The sequence below is a fragment of the Scyliorhinus torazame genome, chromosome 17, assembly GCF_047496885.1.
Source record: "Scyliorhinus torazame isolate Kashiwa2021f chromosome 17, sScyTor2.1, whole genome shotgun sequence".
NCBI lineage: Eukaryota > Metazoa > Chordata > Chondrichthyes > Carcharhiniformes > Scyliorhinidae > Scyliorhinus > Scyliorhinus torazame.
This window is the reverse complement of record NC_092723.1, coordinates 57,821,557-57,844,524: the sequence shown is the minus strand read 5'-3', so window position 1 is coordinate 57,844,524 and position 22,968 is coordinate 57,821,557. Positions and strand designations below refer to the sequence as shown.

General features: G+C 44.8%; 2 protein-coding genes across 5 annotated transcripts in view; one reads left to right on the top strand and one right to left on the bottom strand.

Moving 5' to 3' along the window:
• LOC140393885 (tetraspanin-18B-like) overlaps window positions 1–3,247 on the top strand; it is a 243,541-nt gene extending 240,294 nt beyond the window's left edge. The window contains exon 8 of the mRNA XM_072480465.1: window positions 2,852–3,247. Coding sequence (XP_072336566.1) covers window positions 2,852–2,884 — 33 coding nt within the window. The 3' untranslated portion in view covers window positions 2,885–3,247. The remainder of the gene's footprint in view (window positions 1–2,851) is intronic.
• Window positions 1–22,968, bottom strand: part of LOC140393884 (alpha-1,3-mannosyl-glycoprotein 4-beta-N-acetylglucosaminyltransferase C-like) — a 241,478-nt gene that overhangs the window by 66,400 nt on the left and 152,110 nt on the right. Inside the window, exon 1 of one of the 4 annotated variants that reach the window (XM_072480462.1) lies at window positions 18,232–18,364. The exons of the other annotated variants lie outside the window; for them this stretch is intronic. The gene's annotated coding sequence lies outside the window, so the exon portion shown is untranslated. Of the gene's footprint in view, window positions 1–18,231; window positions 18,365–22,968 lie in introns of those variants that run through there. 4 annotated transcript variants of the gene reach the window in all.

Genomic DNA, 22,968 nt, shown 5'->3' with positions numbered 1-22,968 from the left:
TACTTCTCTTTGAATTAAAAGGCTCAGGTTACTGCTTTCTTCTGTTTGAATTAAAGATACAGGCTGCCTTAACGACACAAGTCTATAAATCATTCATGGATCAAAAATGTAATGGCAAAAATAAGAGAGGAAAATTAAGGAATAAAACAGGAAGGACCCTCACAAATCATAAAATACATGAGTGACTTACACTTGTAACATCAAGGTGACAGGAAATCTTACACTGGCGGTTAACCAAAGTGTTTGTTAATGGTCAAGTGATATGTAACTTCACTGGGTGTCACGGTGCGAGTTGTATGATAGTGTCTTTCAGATTTCCTTGTAGTGTCAATGAACAGATTGTGCGTGACACATGCGGATGATGAACTTTATTTTGGTAATCTGTGCCCGGTAGAGTTGTTTGACCCAAGAATGACATTTTGCCCTCACTTGCCATAGTCAGATCACTGGATGAAATGTTGTGCCACAATATCACATATCAATTTGGATTGGCTAATGGTAAACATAAATCTGCGTTTACTAATGATAACAAAAATGCACGGCGACACACAGTGGTTAACACTGCAGCCTCACGGCACTGAGGACTCGGGTTCGAATCCCGGTCCCAGGACACTGTCCATGTGGAGTTTGCACATTCTCCCCATGGTTGGGTGGGCCTCATCCGCACAACCCAAATGATGTGCAGGGTAGGTGGGTTGGCCACACCAATTGGGTACTTGAAATTTATTTTAAAAATGATAACAAAATGCGAACCAGCAAAATATCCCCCACTAACTAAAAAGTACATAAATATAAATATGAGGAAAACTTTTAATGGGCTAATTACCCTTTGTATGAAGTATCTTTGGATGCAGACAGAAAATAATCTTTACCTTTAATTTCTCGCGATGAAAGCCCTGCTTACCAGCAAAGTAAATTCTAACCGTTTGTGGTACCCACAATTATTATTAATGGAAGTGAACCTTCAGCTAGAGAGTTAATAGCGACCGTTTTACCTAAATTGACAAGAACTGCAGTATTTTTTCTGTGTCCTGTTTTTAACAGCACGATTCATTTGAACTTGGGTTAGGAGATGAAATATTATACAGACACAAAATGTCCTATGCAAAACTAACTATGCATTATAGAAACCAGAACTAGATGAGGGTCCTCATCATTTCAGTTGTGCGAAAATAATTAGTGTTTGTGAAGATCCAATTGTGCATATAAATTTACTATCAATCACTCAAAAAGCTATCGAAATGGAGCACTTCAAACTTTGGACCAAGACTTAAATTGCTTCATTAATTAAAAAGGAATCAAAATTGCTGCCAAAAGGCAGATGTATAAAAAATAGAGTTTTACAGCACTCAGATTAACAGGTCATGTCCTACATAAGCTTCCTCTCAGCCTTACTTCATCTCCCCCTATCAAGGCATCCTTCTGTTCCTTTCATCATTATCTATTTATCTAACTTTCCTGTAAATGCATTGATGCTAATCACCTCAAGCACTTCATTGGCAGTGGGGTTTTCCTGCCCTTCCCACTGGCAGGACCTTCCGGCGTCGCCCAAGACAACCGTCCGCAGCGGGTTGCCCAGAGATGAGATTGGTGAGCTACGCAAAACAATGTAGACATTAGGGCAGCATGTGGCGCAGTGGTTAGCACTGCTGTCTCACAGCGCCGAGGTCCCAGGTTCGATCCCGGTTCTGGGTTACTGTCCGTGTGGAGTTTGCACATTCTCCCCGTGTTTGTGTGGGTTTCGCCCCCACAACCCATAGATGTGCAGGGTAGGTGGATTGGCCACACTAAATTGCCCCTTAATTGGAAAAAATGAATTTAGTACTCTAAATTTTTTTTTTCAAAACACAAAAAAAACAATGTGACCGGAAGGTCTCGTGGGTAGCCAATGGCGAGCCGCCTCCGCTGTCGGGAAACATGCCACGTGGGTGGAAAGAGAATCCCTCCCTATTTAACAGTGAATTCTACAAACTCACACTCGCCAAGTCATGATACAGTACCTCATCGGTCACAGTCTGAAAGAAAAGCAAGTGCTCTTCAATATATGTGTACGCTCAGGTATTCTTTCAGTTGTAGATTCATTCATTGACAGCAATATATTCTCCTGAAAAGCCAATAAAAATACGCGCAGGACCAAAACACAAACTATTTTATGGGTCAATTTGTTTGATGGCGCTCATGAAGGAAATTGAAACTTTTCACTATGTTAAAGCTGATAAAGGCGAGTTATTGTTGGTGTTGTGGGGGAAAATCTGAGCACTTCAGGCCCTCATCCCGTCGGACATGAAGAGACATGGCCACTTCCAATGACGAGTCCCTTTGTGTTTATGCCATCATTGGCGGCACTGGTTGAAATCCTCTTTCTGATGTGTGGACTCTCTTTGGTCACAGCATCACCATTATCGGCAGCGATATGTTAGATCACATGCACATGCATCAGAAATTATGTTGGTACTGCACAGTTTTCTGTCAATGGTTTCAATTTGATTGTAGATTAATCAAAAGGTCATTGACCTGAAGCATGAACTCGATTTCTCACTCCACAGGTGTCACAAAACCAGCTTGGTATTTCCAGAATTTTTGTTCTTATTTAACACAGTGAATTAACACTGCTTTAATGCATTGGTTTTGAAACTGGGAGGTATATTTTACAATGTGCAAAAAGTAACCAGCAATGAATGCTTAGTTAAATAAAATATTAACTCCTCACTGGTTTCTGAGGTCAGAGTATAAAAGTACATGGTGTAACAGCAGTACAAAATCATGTTCAGTTCAGTGGGAGTAAGGTTTCTTTTAGATGATTTTGATCGGACAAACCGGTTCAATTTTATGCTCTACCTCACCTTTGCAGATCATCGAGACAGATTCAAAACCTGCCATCTGACTGTGGATCCAATTTGACTGGTTCACTTCCACCAGGAGTCCATCAGCCATAGACAGAACGCAGTATCTACAGCCTTACGCGTTTTCAGTTCTTGGACAAAACTGTAAATGGATTTGCAGCAATAACAGCAACCTTTCCCACCTTGGCCTAATTACTGCTGTGATCAATGTTCCTCTCAAGTGCTTATAAGCATTGATTATGCTCTCCTACACAAAGCAATCAGGCTGTGGAAGGGATGCAAGACACTACTTCAAAATCTCTAAATTCAACTAACTTTAAGGATTTCTAGACCATGGAATTTTTGCCCTCCGAGTAGGGAAATTTTCTCTGATGTTCCAGTCAAAATTTATCCTTTGACTAATAACAATAAAGCTGATTACCCGGTCATTATTACATTGCTATTTGTGTGCAAATTGACTGCTGTGTTCCCGAGGAAAAGTCGCTATAGTCCCAGAAGAGGACCACAGGATTCTCTCCCCTTTTGAGAGAGAGAGAGAGAGAGAGAGAGAGCTGACTGCTGGTGATTTATCCTGAGGGTCATCTCACCTCAGGCAAAGGGAAAGGTCGAGAAAGCTGTACTTTCATAGATAGCCTCAAGCTTGTACGGCAACTGAACCTCCGCTGTTGGTGTTGCTCCGTATCATGAGCTAACTGTCCAGCTAACTGAGATAACCGACCCTCTACATGTTTCCTACATTACAATAGTGTCTACACTTCAATATATGAACTGGCAAGGCAAGTTTGTGTGCCCTGAGGTCATGAAAGGTGCTAGATAAATGCATGCATTTTGGGGTTTTTTTCTGCCTCCCCAAGTTTCGCCTTCCTCCAACAATCTTAAGGCTTTGAAAGTCTGAAAATAGTATCCTCCAATGATTAACTTTTGATTGATCCGATCTATTTTTTTTCTCAACCTTGGGTTGTGCCCAGCAGTACGGAGCCTGGATTCTTCCATTTGCTTTCTCACGAGGAAAACAGAATTAGACATAGTTTAAGTAATGACATACTGACTGTAATCATACCCCACAGGGTATGCCCTCACCCACTGAGACTTGACAACTGGAAAAGCTGAAGTCACTATCATGCTTGTTAAATCTACAACTCAAGTGACAGCAGCAATACAGATCCAGTAATGCATGGCAAATATCTGATTACTGGAAGTATTAACACCACTTAGCCTGCCTGCACCAAGATCAATGCACTGCTGCTGGCTAAAAGCATGATAAGGATCAGCAGCGTCAGGTATCATTTGTAAGTGAAGGTGCAAATTTATACAGAAACATTCAGCAGGTCAGGCATCATTGACAGAGAACAAATGAGTTATTGTTTTGGGAGTGGAACGTTCTTTAAAAGCTGAAGTGCTAACCCTCCATCCTTTTTCTCTCCCCACCGATGCTGCTTGACCCTGCTGAGTGTTTCCACCTTTTTTGGTTTTGGTTTCAGATTTCCCACATCGACACTTCTAGTTTTGCTTCATGCCTTCCCTGTCTCCGTGACGGCTAGCGCCTTGATGTCTGTATAAAGGAGAGAGAGAGTAATCATTTTCTCACTCTTTACAATGCTGTTCAGGGAAATGTCACAATTCATAAAACCAAAACGCATTTTTATTTAAATAAAGGGAGGCAACCCAGCAGACCCATTTAAACTAATGGTATTTTATCACTGTTGAGACACACACTGAATTAAACAGGCCAGTGTTTATTTTACACCGAGATCGACTGAGGCCCCTTTTCGATTTGGGAACTGCAAAACAGCATAACGCTTATTCTCCACATTAGGAAGTACCAGTGAGCGTAACTTCTTGCTCATCATTCATCTGATGATGGGAACCTTTTGGTCTTGTAAACTACTGCCTGCACCAATAGCTCTGTGCAATAAAGTGCTAAAATCTTCCATCCTCATTCGCGGCTGGGATTTTCCAGTGCCGCTGAAAGTTCCCCGGTTTGGGCTGGAACACCAAATATTCAATTCTTGCTCACGACGGGTCCCGCCACAGACGAGACCAGAAAATCCCGCCCATGGTCTCAGCCTTTAGATGAAGAATTGTTCTATTTATCGTGCAAGGTGATTTTCTTTTCACAAGCAGTGAAAAGCTAACCAGTGGCCAAAGCTCTCTCTAACAACAACTGAGCACCTGTCACAAAGCAGCAGAGCAAGTTAGAGGGTGAAGACTGAACTAACATAGCCAGAGCCAATATGAATTGCTACACTGCATGTGACACGAAGATGCCAAATAAGGGCTACGATTAAAAAAACAGGCACCTGGGCTAAACCGGTTGAAATAGGCTGAATAACTGAATTTGTAAACACTTTATTTTGCGGATAAAATATTATAAAATCCTGGCGATCACAGTGACAGAGCATTCACAAGCAATGATATACAGCTTCTGATCTGAAGGTTGCACTCTCTTCCGGTGTCTCAATGATAACATCCTCGTCATCTCCAGTAAGAAGGTCCTGAGTTCAAATTTCATTCCAGAGACTTGTGTGTGGGGGAGGAATCTACTAACCCTCCCCAAAACAGAGATACCGCCAATTTACTCCAATTCCCTTTCAAAGTATATTACCTCGTCAACAAATTTAAATACACCTGCAAGAGAAAGTCAATGCAAAAGATGCCAGATGGACAAACCAAGCTGACTGATAGTGCTACATGAATGTATTTGAAAGATTCTGGACCATTTTTCTGCTTGGGAAGGTCTTGATTTTTAAAATGTGTTGCATCATCACCAGGTGACTGAGCTGCACTGAATAATTCCTTTGACAAATTACATTTGCGGAAACCTCTCTCTATTTCACTACCATCTGCCAGAAGATTGGTCGCCTGGCTTTCGAAGAGGTGTGGAGTATATGGTTGTGCCAAGTACAGGTATGAAGATATTACACATTTTAAAGCTGTACTTTAAAAAAATTAAGATGGTTGACAACACATCATGTGACTTTGGCAATATGGCTCCAAAAACAATCCCAACCACTTGTGAAACTAGGTCCTTTCATTGAATAACTAAATAACCAGGACTTTGATAGCAGCTGATTTGTCTTCTTGCTTCACCATGGACAATGGAGGCATTAAAACTTTGAAATTCAAAGGGTGGTAGCCAAATATAAAATGAGTCTCGTTGACCTTTCATTGTATTGTGATAGTCCTGCATCTCAAAACAGCATGTATATCAGCCCAACTCACTATCTCATTTGCTTGACAGTTTCATGAGAAGATGATAGATTTGAAAGGCAGTTTGCTTATTTTGACAGATCAATGAGCACTTGGAGAGGATACAGTATTTTTTCAAGGAGAGTTTCAATGGTTGTGCATTTTCGAGACAGTTTTATGAGCTTTTAAGAGGGGAATTTATTTTCAACTGTAGTTTAAATGGACGATTATTTTTTTTTCAAATTTCAGGAGCAATGAAGAAATTCAATGGCTTCTTAGTACTGTGGGCAGCACTGTAGCACAAGTGATTAGCACTGTGGCTTCACAGCTCCAGGTCCCAGGTTTGATTCCCGGCTGGGTCACTGGCTGTGCGGAGTCTGCACGTTCTCCCAGTGTCTGCATGGATTTCCTCCGGGTGCTCCGGTTTCCTCCCACAGTCCAAAGCTGTGCAGGTTAGGTGGATTGGCCATGATAAATTGCCCTTAGTGACCAAGAAAGGGTAGGAGTTATTGGGTTACGGGGATAGGGTGGAAGTGAAGGTTTAAGTGGGGTGGTGCAGACTTGATAGGCCTCCTTCTGCACTGTATGTTCTATGTTCTATGTGTAGCCATCTCAGATGGCCACCTGCAAAGGGCCATGGGAATTATGGCCAACCCAGGGCTCAGACAGACTCAGAGCTTGTGTGTGGATTTGCAACCCAGATAGCTAGACGCGATCGCAACCCCCGCTCGTTTGCATTCTAATGGCCCATTTCCCCAGAACAAAAGGATTGTACTCAGGTAACCGATAGATACAGACTAGGCGGCGCCACTCCCTTTACTCAGGGAGCGCAAACAGCCACGGTCAATGACCGCTAAGGACACGCCCAACCATCAAGTCACCCGCCCCTTTATTGGCCAAAATCGAAGGCAGTGATCAAAGCCTGTCGAATTATTGGGTCCAAGTTAAGGACCGCCCCAAAGAGTGCAAAATCCCAGCCATGTGCTCGGTGTCTCTTGGATCCAGCCTAATGCCCAGACAGACAAGTTCAAGACAAACGATCGCTACCAGTCGGATGAGCCCAGCAGAAACAGAGCCACTTCTTCCACCCAGCCACGCAAGATCCGGACAAAGGCCTTGTCCATCTGCATAGAGCCGGTTGCCCTGAAGTTAAGTATAGGTTATTGTAGTTGTTAGGTGTAGTTTAACTTGTAATCCTTGTGTGTAAATAAACTATCTTTGAACTTGAACTGACTATCTGGTTATGTGATCCTTTGATCGATATCCCCCGGTAAAGCCTTGTGGTGGTATCATTTGATACCTGGCGACTCTAAAGAGCATCATTATTAATTGGCAACATTACTTCGGTGCCGATTGGCAACATATGTTACTACATGGCTCCTTTTCTGGACATAATGTCACCACAATCCCAGAGGACCCATAGGCTGCTGTCCCCTTTGAGAGAAGACTAGTGGTGATTTAACCAGTGTCACCAAACCTCAGGCGAAGGGCAAGGTGAGAAGGTGGGGCCTCATGAATAACCTCTGGGCATGGTGTGAGGGGATGGATGAGGCATGGAGAATAAATGAGGTCATGAAGGGAGCCTGGGGACTGGGTGGTTGGGGGAGTGGAAGTGAGCTAGGTGGCCTAATGTAGAGAACTGGGCTGATGGCCTTGTGAATGGTGTTGGGCTCCCTGACCTGCCGGCCTGGGCATCTGCCTATTTCTATGCTCGCCTCGGGCCTGCCTCGAGAGGCAGAAGCCTCAACACCAGCCCACCCCTGACTCTACGAGACAAAAGTTCTCGTGAACGGGCTGACTTTCAGAAGTTGGGAATGCAACATCGGGAAATGACCCGGCCTATGATTCCCAATTCAAAAGGGGAAAATCCTGCCCATCGACTTATCCTTTACAGCTGCTGATTGCCTTGCTATGCCTTCATAGCATTTTCCATGTTAGACTGCCCACAGTTGTGCTAAAATGCACGAGACTAGTTCCCTATTTTCCCCTCCTAAAAGAAGAGTAAAAGTGCCTCTTATTAAAATATCTGACAGCAACAAATAGCATCAGTAATTGCCTGCTGGTTATTTTAAGGGTAACAGTTAGTATGGTGAGACTGTGACAATCCACATCCAGTTAATTGGGTGATAAAGCTTCTGATTTTCTGCTGACGGCAGCTATGCTGCGGCATCTGTTAGTTTCATTACCAAGTACCCAAAGGAAAAGAGACAAAGGTTCATCTTCTCTTTGGATAAATCATCTCAATGCAGCTTCACTTTTGCATTGTAGGGAGACATTAATTTGTCAGTTCTGAGCTTACGGCCATCACTGTCCATCACAGTGACGTACACCTTGAATTTAGCTTGCATGGTTTTCCCATTTCTTCCCCCCAATTTACTCATTTCTCGTTTCGAGCCTGTCACTCACTCCATCATTGGGAAATAGCAATGTCAGCCACAGCAACACTCACCTCTTGAGTAAGATGGTCACGGGTTTGCAAATGAGTGGATGATATAGAGCAACACTCACAGTGCAGTACCGAGAGGTTGGAATCACAGTTTGTTTGGGCATGATGCTGGATGCAAAGTATACTTGCAACACCATTTCAAGGAGTCCAGAGAAATTTTGCTGGTTTCCCTGGCCAATATTTGTTGCTCAACCACCATCACTAAAACAGATTACGGTGTCATTATCACATTGTTGTTTGATGACCTTGCTGTGCATAAATTGGTTGCTGTTCTTCCTATATTACACTAGTGACAACGCATCAAAAGTACTAATTGACTGGAGCCTCCCAAGGTTCAAAATGACTCATGAGGGCAGCACGGTGGCACAGTGGTTAGCACAGCTGCCTCACAGCGCTGAGGACCGGGGTTCAATCCAGGCCCCGGGTCACTGTCCGTGTGGTGTTTGCACATTCTCCCAGTGTCTGCGTGGGTCTCACCCCCACAACCCAAAGATGTGCAGGGTAGGTGGATTGGTCACTCTAAATTGGAATTTTTTTTCTTTTAAATGGCGCTCTGAGCGCAAGTCTTTCTTGAAGTTCCATTCCCTTGGAAATTGTCCGGCTCCCTGCTTCTCAACCCAAGCAGGTGTCCTTCTTACGCGGAGACATCTAGCATCAGCAGGCTCTTCAGTCATGAGGGCGATCAAATCCAAAACCCGAACTCCACCAAGATCACTGGAATCGGGACAAGGAGCTGCTTCAGACCCTCAGTGAGCAGATGACTATGAGCAGGCTTCACTCCCCAGCAAAGACTAGGGGGTAAACCTTCTGGCCCCAACCGCCTCAGAAATCGTGGTGGGCGGGGTGGATAATTTGAGTGACCACTGAAATGTTTGTTGATTTTGGCGCAACTTTCTGGTCTCAGGGCAGGCCCGACCCGAATATCCACCCCAGGAATGGAACCCGGGACTTTTCTATTCCAGATGGCTGATATCCCACTTGAGTTATTGGCAAGGTCTTTGCACCGACCTATCCATGGACGCTTCACATTGACCACACCTTCTACTTCATCCACTGCAATAGGTTATCCCACCACGTATAACACCAGTGCGTTGTGTGTTGAACAACAGTTTTTAGCAAGGCTCAAACAACTATTCATAAAATTCCCTCTGTTGTTCTGCTTGTTTCTCACTGCATGTATTAGCATTGATTTACTTGAGAATTAAGTAAACAATTTGTTTGACAAAGACAACTGTAGGATAAAGCATAAACAGAGCAGCGGAAGGCATTCAGAGAAGAGATTTCCAATAATAACAACGTTTATTTATACAGCGTCCTTAATGTAACAAGATGTACTTTACAGCAGCATTACCAACCGGAAAATGACCCCGAGCCACATGAGGGAATCATGAGGCAGATTTTAAACGTTTAAGGAGTGGTAGGTTTTAAAAAGAGAATGTTGCAAAGGAGGAAAGGAAGGAACAGAGGTGGGGGGCGGGTTTAAAGAAGGAGTTCCGAAGCATAGGGCCTGTAATAGCGGCGCGGCTCAACAAACTACTCGGCAGGTGAAAGTTAACATATTTGTTTATTAAAGTTTAACTACATACAAAAAGGAGGACAACAAGTGCCACCCTACACCTAGACTCCCCAGGCATCGACCGGCTAGTGCTCAAACACCGCTCCGCGAGTTTGGACTCACGCACCAACCGCCGCTCCGCACATTCTACCGCATTAGCACTTCTCCCTCCCGCTTAAAGTTCTTTACCACCTATTTATGAACAAATATTTACAAGAATAGTCCACTAGAAAAATGGTGGGGTATCACAGCATCGCCCCTTATAATGGTGGGGTATCACAGCATAGCCCCTTATAATGGTATGTATAATCTAAGGAGAGTAAAGGGTTAACAAGATGTTCATGTATATCAACACTAGATGGCATCACTTAGTAGTCTTCTAAAAGGCTGCATCTCTAGGCATTTTGGGAGAAGCTGTTGGAGAAGTTGATGTAGAAGGATAGTGTGAAGTTGAGTTAGAGTGTAGGTTATATATTAGAGAGATAATTTATTACTGTATCATAGAATCAATACTATTATTTTGTTAACTGTTACCTCAGTAGAGTGTGCGAACCAAGTTAAGTCGCGTAAAATAAACTAAGTTTGATTTAAACATATAGCTTTATGTTCTTTGTCAACACTACGGCTTTGGCTATCTTGGAGAACAATACAAGGAACATAACACCCCTCAAGATTTAAATCTATCAAGAGGTTTCTGAATTCTCCGAGAACACCTTAGCTCTCTGGCCGGTTCTGCCCCAGTTGAGGTAGCGATGTCTTGAGCAGCAGTTGGGTGGTTTATTGTTTCAGGAGGAGCAATAGTGCTGACATCTGCTTCAGTTCCCATTGGAACAACACGGGGTCTATTCTCTGGAGTAATCATTTCCATTGACACTATTGGAGGAACACTGGTAGGTGTTGCTGGTTTAGCTTGCTCTGCTTGTGTTGTGTTAGTTACTCTCTTTCTTATGTGGTCTACATATTTCCTTCTTTTTTTTTTTCTTGGAGCTCAACCAGATAAGAAACAGGGCCTGTTTTTGTTATGATCTTCCCGGGGACCCAAGCTGGGCCAACCTTCAAGTTTTGAACGGATACGGAGTAATTTACTTTGAAGAACCTATCCGGAATCACGATACCTTGATTCGCCTCCATCTTCCCGCTAAATTGGGGAATAGTAGGTCTAGTCAGGTCACGAGGTGCCTCAGCATTAGTAGCTCTGCAGGGGACACTCTGGTAGTACTGTCATGGGAGTGTCCCTTTAATAAATGTTTTGTCTTATCACATGGCTTCAGTGATGTCATTGCATGGGTGGAGCTGGGTTGTGGCTCTGAGTTTTACTTTTGGTTTGGTTTGGGCTGTTGTGTGGCTGAGTTTTTTGCTTTCGTTTTCACTTTTAGCTGCTGGATTCAAACAGAACAGTCTTATCCTTTCTCTCTCGCTGCATTTTAAAAGCTGTTTCCCGGTTACGTGATAATTTGAAAATAAATAACTGCTTTCTGGAAGGAATTGAAACCTGATGTTTTGAAAAATGAAACAAGAGTGTCTACCAGGTCTTGAGTGCTGTGATCTAGGCCACACCTTTGAAAAGGGGTGCCTGGTTTAAGGGATCTTGTTACTAAATTGGAACAGCTTAAAGGGGGAAATTTATTAAGGGTTATACATAGAGTACTGTAGCTGTGTGGGCTATTTATGTTGGTAGTTGATAAAAATACTTGTGTGTGTTTATAAAGATGTTAACTAAATTCATAGAATAAACTTTGTTTTTGATTAAAAGTGCTTAAGGCCTCTGTTGAATAACACCTGTGCTCATCATAACCAAAATTAATAAACAATTGTAGGCCAGGTGAACTCCATGATATATTTTGGAGTTTTCTAAACCCTGGCCCACAACAGTACTGTGTGGTGTAGTCCTGTAAGTTAGGAGGAATCTAGCAAACTTCAATCATAAAGGGTGTGGCCGTGGAGGACCATACGTCCACTTTGGACAGTACTGCGCCTCTAAATGTCAAATTCCAAATTTGCTTCAATCACACCGGCAGCATATCCACAAAGTCATGGGCTAAACACTATTTCTTGTGGTACTGTGGTGGTGGTATAGTTCAAGTCAGTGGAAGGCTACTCAGGCCACCTGGGTTCTGGATTTGGGCACCTGCTCGGTGTTGGAACACGTCGTTACTAAGCTGCTAGAAGTAAAGCCCACCGTTGGATTCTGTCTGATGCAATGGGAGGGGTAAGATTGTCCTCGTAAAATAACGGGTAGTCCCCGTTTATTCCCTTATTTCCCCTTTCATTTATTTTTGGTGTTACATTTTTGATCCATGGATATTTAACGGACCTGTGATTTTAAAGCAAAGCAGCCTGTGCCTTTAATTCAAACAGAAGGATCCAAAAGGCTGTACTGTTTTAGGCTGGTGATTGCAGACTGGCTGATTTCAGTGATGACTTGGTTTGATTGATTTGGCTGGTGGCTAATGGATTGGCCCAAAGGGCTGTGCTCTGCCCTGTAAAAGGTTGGTGAGTGGATCTGAGCCCATTGGAATTTTATTTAGAGTCATGCGGTTCCAGTTTGGTTTCACTTTTGATTATGCAGCCTGGAAAACAATTTTTGTTCTAACACGTGCTGTGGTGCTGGTGCTTCCTTGATCATCTCCCTTCATGGTTGTGAAACTTTGAAGTAGTCAGCTTTGAAACTAACTGTAATGTTTATAAACATCAAGCTTTGATTGACAGCTTCTGACCACTTCAAACAAAGTTAAGTGCTGTTAGTTTCACATCTGACCACTTCAAAGTCATTCAACCATGAAGGGAGATGAATGGAACCAATGCAGACAGCTGGTGGTGTGGAAGCGGTCAATCACAGCCTCGTAAAATCTACTATCAAGAGAAATTAATGGCTTGCAGATCAAAGATCTGAGGGGGTTTAAACTCAGCTGACTGGTTTTGCCTTTCCAGGAATTGACAGTGCTGCTTCCTGTGCCTGAGCCAGTAGGTGTGCTGCTCAGGTGAGCGTTAAAGCAGTGTTTCTTTTTACCACCTCTGTCTGGACTGCTCACTAGCTTCCAGACAGGGGGTCTCTCTTCTTGGGGGAGGGGAGTTCTCTGGTCTCTTTATTTAGGGGGGGGTCTGTGGGAGGGGGGGGGAAATCGATGAGGGAGGGGGGGTGTTAGGTCACCATCGTACTTGGGGGGGGGGGGGGGAGGAGAAAGAAAGAGGGGGAGCTGATTTGTATTGCCAGGAGGTGGGATGGTGAGGGGTGCCCAGCCACGAGACCTCGCTATCAGACCGCCAGCTCAAAATGGTAACCTGATAGCGAGATTATCTAGAGAATTCCTCACAACACAGAAATTTGCATGTGTAGGAATTGGGAATCACTTCCTGATTGGTGTTGAACAAAGAAAACTTACAGCTGGGGGGACTGTCCGGTGTGGTGTGACGAGGGCGGTTACAGGGGGTCACTATTTGGCAGGCCAGGTCTGCGCGCAGCCGGCGCCATGTTGTACAGCGCAACCTCTCCAGGTCGCTGCCGTGTGCATGAGCGGCCACGGATCGGACAATTATCTGTCCGTGTCTGCAGGTAAAGCTGGGTGCATTACGTGGCGCGGCTGCTAGCGGAGCGGCTGCTAGCGGAGCATCGGTGTGGGGGCGCCGCCGACTTTTTGGTCGTAAGACTAGACACACGCTCCGGACATAGCCTCAAAATCAAAGAATCCAACCCATAGTCTTCCAAATGAAGAATCCTTTGCAGTATCTAGTGATGCTGGGGAAGTTGAATTTCTAAAGGAATTCTAAGTTTGGGGTCCAGATACTGTAAGCAGAATGATTTTTTGCTTATCCTCTCCTGTAATTTCATTAGCAGCGAAGAAATAACAAACTCTTTTAATATACTGAACCCAGTGTTCAGTCCCTGGGTCAAAAGGATCAATTTTCCCAAAACGTTTTTTTAAAAACTCATTGTTGCTGCAGAGAATTGTTTTTTTTTTTTTTTATAAATATAATTTCTCTTCCTCCCAACCCTCCCCCCCAACCCTCCCCCCCCCCCACCCCCAAACCCCGATTCCAGGAGCTGATGTCTGGAGTTGTGATTCACCTCACCGCCAAATGCAATAGCTGTGAGGTTCAATCATAAAATTCCTATAGTGCAGAAGGAGGCCATTCGGCCCATGGAGTCTGCATCTACCCTCTGAAAGAGCACCCCACCTAGACCCATTCCCCCGCCCTAACCTACACATCCTTCAACATCTGAAGAGGATTGCGAGGCTGGAGGAGATTATAGAGGTAAAGAAAGGCGATGCCAAAGAGGGATCTGAAAACAAAAATCAGAAATTTAAAATGGAGGCCTTGCTTAACCAAGAGCCAGCATAGGCCAGTGAGCACAGAAGTGATGGGTGAATGAGACTTGGTACAATGACGTGATCATCAGAGTTTTGGATGACTTCCAAGTTCAGAAAGGGTAGAACGCGAGAAGCCAGTCAGACGAGTATTAGAACAGTCAAGTCTAAGAAAGAAGGTTAAGAGGAGACTTAATGGAGGCATACAAAATGATCAGGGGGTTGGATAGGGTGGATAGTGAGAGCCTTCTCCCGCGGATGGAAATGGCTGGCACGAGGGGACATAGCTTTAAACTGAGGGGTAATAGATATAGGACAGAGGTCAGAGGTAGGTTCTTTACGCAAAGAGTAGTGAGGCCGTGGAATGCCCTACCTGCTACAGTAGTGAACTCGCCAACATTGAGGGCATTTAAAAGTTTATTGGATAAACATATGGATGATAATGGCATAGTGTAGGTTAGATGGCTTTTGTTTCGGTGCAACATCGTGGGCCGAAGGGCCTGTACTGCGCTGTATCGTTCTATGTTCTATGTTTTAAGTCGAGATATAACAAAGGCCCGCATGAGGGTTTCAGCAGTGGATGAGCTGAGACAGGGGTGGAGTCAGGTGATATTACAGAGGTGGATTTAGTGCCACCATGGATGCGTGTTTGAAAACTAATTTGAGGATCGGATACAACACTAAAGTTGCAAACAGTCTGGATTAATCTTAGATAGTTGCCAGGGGAGTGGGATAGAATCAATGACAAGGGAGGTTGTAGCGGAGATGAAAGACAATCGGTTGGATTTTCTAGCCCCCACGTGTTTCTGGTAGGATTTCCTAGCCCCCCACTGCGGCGTGTATTCTGGTGGGATTTCCTAGCCCCCCACTGCGGCGTGTATTCTGGTGGGATTTCCTAGCCCCCCACTGCAGCGTGTATTCTGGTGGGATTTCCTAGCGCCCCACTGCAGCGTGTATTCTGGTGGGATTTCCTAGCCCCCCACTGCAGCGTGTATTCTGGTGGGATTTCCTAGCGCCCCACTGCAGCATGTATTCTGGTGGGATTTCCTAGCGCCCCACTGCAGCGTGCATTCTGGTGGGATTTCCTGGCCCCCCACTGCAGTATGTATTCTGGTGGCGGAGGTGGCTCGCTGTTGGGACTTTCCGGTCCCGCAGAAGTCTGTGGCATTTTGCGTAGCTCACCCATCCCACCACCAGGGGAACCCACCGAGGCGGCCGCCTTCAGCAGTACCAGACGATCCCACTGGCGGGAAGGGCGGGAAAATCCCGCCCGATGGCTTTAGTGTTTCCAATATGTAACCAAAGGAAATATAACAGAAATTCAGAAACAAACAAGGCATACGTCTCTAAAACAGAAAGCATCAAGCTCCCAGAGCTAATCGGTGCTGGATGAAAAAAATAAATAAGTGAAAAATGTCAAATGTCAGGAGCAAGATTCTGTTAACAACCAGGAAATTATGGAAAGTACAGGAGGGAATTGGAAAAAGTTCATATAGGAGGCGAAGAGATATGGGAAAAGATTAGCAGGCAAACTTAAAAATTAAACCCCGAAACATTTTATACGCAAGGATAGACACGAAGATTGTAATGGGCAATTAACCTGCGTCCGTTTGTAGTGATGCAGGCAGCGTGCAAACTTTGCGCTGCCTGTTAATCTAAATGATAGTGGCACACAGCTGAGCGACAAATGTGCTCCTGAGTGACTGTATGCTCAGCAGGAAGCCCAAGTTCACGCAAGGTTAGTTCACTTAAAACTGGCCCGCACCACTTAAATCTAGCCTACGTTTCTTAAAGGAGAGATGCACTCCGGCTGCAGCAAGTGCGGAAACTGGTTTATAGCAAGGGTTTGTGAGCAGATAAGGGAGTGGAAATGGTGCAACAGACCAGAGAACATGCCCCAAGGTAGAAACAGTTGTTTGGGTCACAAATCTTTCAATTCTCGTTGAACATAGGAGGTAAGATGAGAGTGACTGCCCTTAACATAAAGGCAGCATTCAACTCAATGTGGCATCGAGGAGCCCTAACAGAACTGAAGTCAATGGGAATCAGTGGGAAAACCATCCACTGACTGAAGTTCTACATATCACATAGGAAGCTGACTGTGGTTCTTGGGAGGCCAAACATCTCTGTTCCAGGAGCCCTGCAAGAGTTCCTTATGGCAGTCTCCCAACCCAACCACCTTAGCGGCTTCATCAATGATCTTCCTTCCAATATACAATCAGAGAGATGGGAGCACCTTACAGATAGGATGAGGAGCGACGAAGGGCATATTGGCAGCTGAAATGAGATTGCATCCAATGTAGGGCGTGATAGTAACCAAGAACAAACAATGGTGGGGGCCTGGGGTGGTACTCACAAATTTAAAAAAGAGAGGGTGGCACGGCGGCACAGTGGGTAGCACTGCTCCCTCAAAGCACCAGGGAGCCGGGTTGAATTTCAGCCCTGGGTGACTGTCTGTGTGGAGTTTGTACGTTCAATGTCTGGTGTGGGTTTCCTCCGGGTGCTCCGGTTTCCTCCCACAGTCCAAAGATGTGTGGGTTGGCCATGATAAATTGACCCTTAGGTGTCTAGGGATGTGCGGGTTAGGCTCTGGGGTTACGGGGGTAGGGCGGAGTGGTCATAGGTAGTGTGCTCTTTCGAAGGATCAGTGCAGGCTCGATGGGCCGAATGGCCTCCTTCTGCATTGTAGGGATTCTATGATTCTAAATGGGGATGCTCACTGATAATTGCAGTGTTCAGTACCATTCACAGATACGGATGCTGCCCGTGCCCAAATGCAGCAACTGCTGGACAACATCTGGCATGAGCCGAGAAGTAACATTAAAGGCCAACACAGGTTTATCACCCAGGGGGTGGTGAGAGTCTGGAATTCACTGCCTGGGAGGGTAGTCGATGCAGAAACCTCAATGTTTAAAAAGTACACGGATGAGCACTTGAAATATTGTAATATTTAAGGCTATAGGCCAAGTGCTGGAGAGTAGGATTAGTATAGATTTAATGTAGTTTTGTCGGTGCAGACGTGTGGGCCGAAGGGCTCTTCTGTACTGTCTGACTCTGTGACCGTCAGTTCCCACCTCCTGTCTATGGCACTTCACGCCAAGGCGAACACTAGTTTCTCCTCAGCCATTTAACGGCCAATTGGCTGTTACTTTCCTGGAAGCAGGGCTTACACCGTTCTGGATCAGCACTTTGGGATAGAGGCAAGAGACACTGAACTGACTTGGGTCAGCGTTTGATGGTCTGTTAAGAAACAAATAACTCTTCCTTTCCGTCCCCACTCCCCCACCCAAACAATTGCCTGCCACCAGTTAAATATCGTCGGGAGATACAGCCCTCAAGTGGTCATTAATTGCCCACATAAGGGCCTCAAGCAGGCTGCCCAATGGAACCCCACCTCGAGTTAATTGTGGTGGGGGCAAAGGGTGCCAAGTAGGGGGTGGGCAGGGCGACCTCTGGATTTAGCAAACCCCTACCTTCAAACCCATTAAGAAGTTTTACAACACCAGGTTAAAGTCCAACAGGTTTGTTTCGATGTCACTAGCTTTCGGAGCGCTGCTCCTTCCTCAGGTGAATGAAGAGGTATGTTCCAGAAACATATATATAGACAGATTCAAAGATGCCAGACAATGCTTGGAATGCGAGCATTAGCCGTTGATTAAATCTTTACAGATCCAGAGATGGGGTAACCCCAGGTTAAAGAGGTGTGAATTGTGTCAAGCCAGGACAGTTGGTAGGATTTTGCAGGCCAGATGGTGGGGGATGAATGTAATGCGACATGAATCCCAGGTCCCGGTTGAGGCCGCACTCATGTGTGCGGAACTTGGCTATAAGCTTCTGCTCGGCGATTCTGCGTTGTCGCGAGTCCTGAAGGCCGCCTTGGAGAACGCTTACCCGGAGATCAGAGGTTGAATGCCCTTGACTGCTGAAGTGTTCCCTGACTGGAAGGGAACATTCCTGCCTGGTGATTGTCGCGCGACGTCCGTTCATTCGTTGTCGCAGTGTCTGCATGGTCTCGCCAATGTACCACGCTTCGGGACATCCTTTCCTGCAGCGAATGAGGTAGGCAACGTTGGCCGAGTCGCACGAGTATGTACCGCGTACCTGGTGGGTGGTGTTCTCACGTGTAATGGTGCAAACAAACCGGTTGGACTTTAACCTGGTGTTGTAATACTTCTTACTGTGCTCACCACAGTCCAATGCCGGCATCTCCACATCAAACCCATTGGCAAATTAAATCCAGCCCATTGTGCTCCTGTAAAAGATTGAGATGTTGTAGGCGTTATCGAACAAATTTTAACACCAGTCACTTGGTGTTAGGGAAAAGAGAATTTCTGTATTTGTCAGTGTAAATAGCAATAGTCATCAGGTTGATTTGGTTAGGGAAGGGTTAGGGGGAGTAGTAAAAGGCAAGGGAAGAAAAAACATTGCAGCTGAGCTCAATCCTATCCTCAAACATCGCCCATGTATATGCACTTTAAGGGTGTTGTGAGATGTTGTTGAAGAGGAGAAATCGACTGGTGATTTTTTTCCCCATACCGCACTGTGGATAGGGAGGCAATGTGTAGCCTTCACTGTCCACATCTGAATTCACTCGCCTCAGCCCAGGCATTGCCTTCCCGGTTGGTGTGACTCCTGGCACATTTACCCGTTGACCTACAGGGCCCCATGCTGCAATTTCCAATCTTTAAGAAACCAGCATTTAAAGTGGCCAGTAAACATTCAAACCAGGAAAGTGCATAGTTTTCAATGGAATTGCAATAATACGTAATGAGGCTTTCAAAATGGCTGTCTTTAACTTGGCTGGTAAAGCCATTGCATTTTCAACTCCAGGCAACGTGTTAAAAATCAAAATAGTGTGTGGTAATACAGAGCATTCCAGCATGGTTGCGTCCACAGTGGATCTGAGATCGGTGTAGGAACAGAAGTCTCATCAAACAATAAGCATTTTTAAGTATATCTTCATACACTTTTTTCCCCTTTGGGTAATAGTGGGGAGACGGAGAGAGAATTCCCAGGTTAATTATCAACCCATTAAATTCAAGAATCCTTACTGGGCATGAAATGTGTAAACCAGTAAGTCTGTATTAGAACATTTAATTCAATCTAAAATCATGCACAGAATGTAAAATAAAGATGGAATTAAGAGCAGCAGATAAAAGAAGCAAAAAAGAAAAAGTATAATAAAATTCCAACAATAATTAATTTCTGAAGGAATGAAACTCCAAACTTTTAAAAATACATTTCCAACAACAGCAACCTAAAGCATTGAAACATCCCAAGGCTAGAGTAGTATAAAACAAACTATGGCAGTTGCAGAGAGGATGACAATAGTAATCAACAATTATCAAAATGTTTTTTTAAAAATCACTCACACTTAGGTGGACAAGTCTTCACTTTCTCTTATGCAATTTGTGGGTACGCAATGGATGAGTGCCCCAACTTCCAAACTGAATCTCTTGGCGAGCTGAGCTCAAAGAGGCCCTACTTTGACAATTGCAGAGCCGCAGCCAGCAGTGAGTCACAAATTGATGGATTGGTTGTAAACGCTTGAACAGCTGATAAGATCATGAGAGTTATACAGACTAAGCTTTTTTTTTTTTAGTTAAAAAGAACAGGCTGCAGCTACTACAACATTAAAAAAAGCTTCTTCATTTAAATGGCCAACTGCTCCAGGTTTGAAGCAAACAGTTGCTTCTGTTTGTGCAGTTTAAACAGGAGTCCCTTGTTGACATTTTCCCAAGGACTGCCATTGTGCCATTACAAATGTGTGGCTGAGTATCAAAAGTTATAATTATCTCAGCAGGGGAGTTCACAGTTTGATTTAAAGTTTAAATAGGCTATTAAAGGATTAGCTGTCTTTGACGTGGGTTTTGAAGATGTTTTTACGAGACTTAATGGCTTTGAATGGGTTTTCACTGTCAATGTGTGCACGAGCGATGGCTGTATTAGATTCTTAAAAGCTTTTTTTTCATCCCCACATGGCTCCTGGAGTTCTGTCATGATTTACTGGGTGAGTGGCTATGGCGATGGCTTAGAAGGTATGAGGGGCCATGGGGTGGGTGGGGCCATGAGTGGGCATTGTGCATATGATATGCCATGGGTACAGAGTGCCATGCACCTTCTGAATCTACTGGAAGAAAGTGGCTCTTCTAACCCGACCACCCTCGGCACTCACCTGCCCCAGCGGCTACCTGTGCTCTGCCTCCAGGCCTGGCTCAATCCTGCATCCAGGCCTGGCTCAATCCTGCATCCACCCCCCCCCCCCCCCCCACCCACCCTCGACCCTGGAGCACAAATTGCATAATTCAGAGTACTTTTTAACCAAGGTGGTTCTGGTCTCGGTCTGGGCCTGGAAATTTCTTGATTCAAGCTATGTTCCTCATCAGCAAAGATCCTTCCCCAAGTATTGAAATAAACACACATTTAGACTTGTATAATTGGACCACTCTTGATACAAGTCCTAATGTGCTCACAATGAAAAAACTACACGAGGCGGAATGTTTCGGCTCTGTCAGCAGTGGGAAGTGTCGTGGGTGGCAGAGCTGCCAGAATTTCGTTCTTGAGACTTTAAAACTGGGTCAAACTTACTGACAAACAACATTGCGTGTAGTAGCATACCATGCATGCTAATGAAAAGGTGATCTCACCAGAATTAAATTTTCCCACCCAAACGAGGAATTAGATATGGAATACCTGCAGTGCAGAAGGAAGCCAATTGACTCGTTGAGTCTGAACCAATCCATCGAAAGGGCACATTACCCATGTCTACCCCGCCCTATCCCCATAACCTAACCTGCACATCCTTGGACACTAAGGGGCAATTTATCATGGCCAATCCACATAACCTGCACACCTTTGGAGTGTGGGAGGAAACCGGAGCACCCGGAGGAAACCCAAGCAGACACGGGAAGAACGTGCAAACTCCAAACAGATAGTGGCGCAAGGTTGGAATTGACCCCGGGTCCCTGGTGCTGTGAGGCAGCAGTGCCATCGTATTGCCCCTTTTATGACTGTGTATAAGTGGCAAGCAACTAGCAAGCTTCACTTCTTACATGACTTTGAAGTTTGTAGATGCCGCTTTCACCTCTTTGGGGACTCGCTCATAATGTCACTGGTATCAAGTACCGGGAGCACAAACTCTGGCAAGGCTGGAAGTGTAGTGCAGGGTGGAAGCGTGGAGTAGAGGCTGGACCTGAAATGAAAATCGCTTATTGTCACAAGTAGGCTTCAAATGAAGTTACTGTGAAAAGCCCCTAGTCGCCACATTCCGGCACCTGTTCGGGGAGGCTGGTACGGGAATTGAACCGTGCTGCTGGCCTGCCTGGGTCTGCTTTAAAAGCCAGCGATTTAGCCCAGTGTGCTAAACCAGCCCCTAATGCAGCCTAAGGCGTTGGGTGGCTGGGGGAGGGGCGAGGCTGTCTGGGTGCCTTTTAAATATGGCACCGGAACAGACCTTCGAGCCAGTGGGTAACTGTGGGAAGGAGGATTTGCTGCCCGCCGTCGCTACAACATTTGCTGTGCTCCGCATGGGTGCATACGTAGTGAGCTGAATAGTGTAAGAAATTGTGTTTCAGCATCTCAACTCCAGCGGCAATCACTCGCATTTTCACACCCGCAATCACTTCAGAGTGGACGATTCTGGCTATTATCTCTGAAGGGGACTAGACAGGCATTTTCTTTTTAAAACAAAAGCACACCGTATCTTTTGGAAAAATATATTTTTCGGACTCTTGAAATGTATGTGCAGTTTTCAGAGTACACCATGGAGAATCCACCCATTCAGTCAAAACAATTGGCACATTTAAAGAAACTGCTTATCTTTTCTTTACACAAGTGTTGCGTAAGAAGGTCTTGCAAGTTGAGACATTCCTAAAGGGAAATTGTTAAAACATCTCCAGCTACAGGAACCCTCTTTGCAAGGTTTAATATTCTTCATTTGAACTCAAATGGAAAACATGATTTTTCACATTCCCTGTGCAAATTGTTCGGTGCTTTCAACACTAGTTTACTTTGTCTCTTTCCTGCTAAGGGCACACCTGTCCTCGGGCATTCATTCTTGGTTAAATGCATCAAAAGACCTATTATTTATCTTGCCTCGAGCTAAAGTACTCTGGTGTACTTTAAATAGAATTTTATCACAACTCTATCACACCATTCAAATCAAGATGACTACTTTTTCTGTTTCCCCCTTCTTTGCGAACCATTATTAAAGATGTGGAGATGCCGGCGTTGGACTGGGGCGAGCACAGTAAGAAGTCTTACAACACCAGGTTAAAGTCCAACAGGTTTGTTTCGATGTCACTAGCTTTCGGAGCGCTAATTATTAAAGACACTTAAATTAGGAACTGGAGAGCTTCTATGATTCTACAGAGGGATATTGGCAAAATGTAGGCAAATTGGGATGGGCTTTTTGGTTGGCATGGACCAGTTTGGGCTGAAGGGCCTGTCTCCATGCTGCAGATTTGACGATTCTCAACTTACTCCCATAGGATGCTGATTTAGTATTCCTATTTCCAGCACGAACAAGAAAAGGTTTGCAGGCAGATTGGGAAAGTCAAAATACAATCTTACAGTAACTGCATGTACAAGTCGTGATAAATTTAAAAGGAAAGCAAAAATAAGAAGAAC